The sequence below is a fragment of the Austrofundulus limnaeus genome, unplaced genomic scaffold (assembly GCF_001266775.1).
Source record: "Austrofundulus limnaeus strain Quisiro unplaced genomic scaffold, Austrofundulus_limnaeus-1.0 Scaffold420, whole genome shotgun sequence".
Classification (NCBI taxonomy): Eukaryota; Metazoa; Chordata; class Actinopteri; order Cyprinodontiformes; family Rivulidae; genus Austrofundulus; species Austrofundulus limnaeus.
In genome coordinates, this window is record NW_013952822.1 from 317,358 (window position 1) to 319,105 (window position 1,748).

Sequence of the window (1,748 nt, forward strand, 5' to 3'; positions counted from 1 at the left end):
CTTTCTGACTAGTCAAAATGTTAACACAAGATATCTTAAAAAGTATTTTTAGATATCACATATAAAAATTTGACAAGTGCAAATTTAATTGTTGATAACTTGAAAGCAAATAATGATTAGACAAAACTAACTTAGAGATATCTAGAACTGTTTTTTGGTCAAAATTCATTTTAGGATATCTCCAAAAAGATGAATTCAAGTTATCTTGAATATTTTTAATCTAGACCGGTTTTCTGTTTAAGATATCTTGTGTTAACATTTTGACTAGTCAGAAAGATATTCAAGACATCTTGAATAGAAGCTATATGAGTTGTTGTTTGAGTTGATGTTTTTATTTTTATTTGTATTGTTTTGTAAATTATGTTTCGTTTGAATATGTTCTGAGGATAAAAGGGGCAGACATTATAAGATTTGTTCTTCTTCTGCTACCTTTCATTTTATTTTGATTTGTGTAATTTCGTTGTTTTTTATTGTATGTAGTTATTTTTTAATGAAATGAATAAATTTTTTAATTGAATCGAATTGAAATAATTACACTGTCTAGTCAAAAAGTCACAAATTTACATAGCATTTTGGCGGAAAGTTTCAAGTTTAGCTTTACTAAGTCACTAGCCTAGATTTTTATCTCTTCAGCTCTACATGAATTAAGAAACAATTTATTGTCTGTCACTGCAGCCACTCAAATCTCTGCAGACAATTGTTWGGATTAATTGGCAGCAGGGGGTCTTGCATACAATTTCTTAATTCTGAGATCTAAAAAGGTCATTTTAACTAGTCACATATGAATGTATGACTCTTCAAATGACAAATGAAGGCATTTTGATTCGTCAGAATGTAATTAAAGATATTTTTGAATTGTTCTTCTGACTAGTCAGAATGTAAATACAGATATCTTACATTACCATCCAGGATAGTCACAATATAATTGTTCCTGCTCATTTTTAGATATCTAAAATGTAATTACAGATAGTCAGGCGATGCTGATTTTATGTTAAAAGGGGTTGCCGTAAAGGCTACATAGGTGCTACAGTGAAGGGGCTTGCCCTGGAGGAAGTTATACTTACAGGCCCTACACAATTACTACACAAAGTACTTATATACATTATGTACTAAATGCACTGTTACACAAAATATTAAAGAATACTACAAAAGTACTACAAACTATCCATTACTTTTACACTTTACCGAAAACAACAGTGTAATAACCACTTTATAAAACTAGTTTGTGCAGCAGATAGGTGGTGCTGCAGCGCCTCCTTCACCTCATGTTCAGATCTTTGTGTCAGACTCTAAATAAAGTTGTGTTGAATCTGTCTCTCAGGGCTGCAGCTCTCACTGTGGGTCGACCTTGTCTGTGTTTCAGTCCAAAGCAAAGTAAGAACAGATCAGTTCTTCATCAGATTATCTGTAAGTCTGATAAATAATCTGTCTGTCTGGACCCCATCAGGCTGGTGATTGATGACGGGACAGGTGAGGCTCACGTCTGCTTCTCAGGTGGATTTGTCCAAACTCTGCTGGGATTGGCTAATTCTCAGTGGGAGGGGCTTCAGAGAGCACTCAGGGTTAGAGGTCACATCAAAGTCTTTCCCCAGGGCCAGGGCCAGGTCAGTACCTTTACCTGAGGTGTGTGTGTGTGTGTGTTTGTTTGTGTGTGTGCTTACCTGTGTGTGTGTCTCTCAGGTGTGTGTGTGTGTGTGTGTGCGTGCTTACCTGTGTGTGTGTCTCTCAGGTGTGTGTGTGTGTGTGTG

At 35.5% G+C, this 1,748-nt stretch overlaps 1 protein-coding gene across 1 annotated transcript in view; it reads left to right on the forward strand.

Annotated features, from left to right (window-relative positions):
* ctc1 (CTS telomere maintenance complex component 1) overlaps positions 1-1,748 on the forward strand; it is a 25,774-nt gene that overhangs the window by 22,036 nt on the left and 1,990 nt on the right. Inside the window, exons 22-23 of the mRNA XM_014024383.1 lie at positions 1,322-1,374; positions 1,448-1,604. Coding sequence (XP_013879837.1) covers positions 1,322-1,374; positions 1,448-1,604 — 210 coding nt within the window. The remainder of the gene's footprint in view (positions 1-1,321; positions 1,375-1,447; positions 1,605-1,748) is intronic.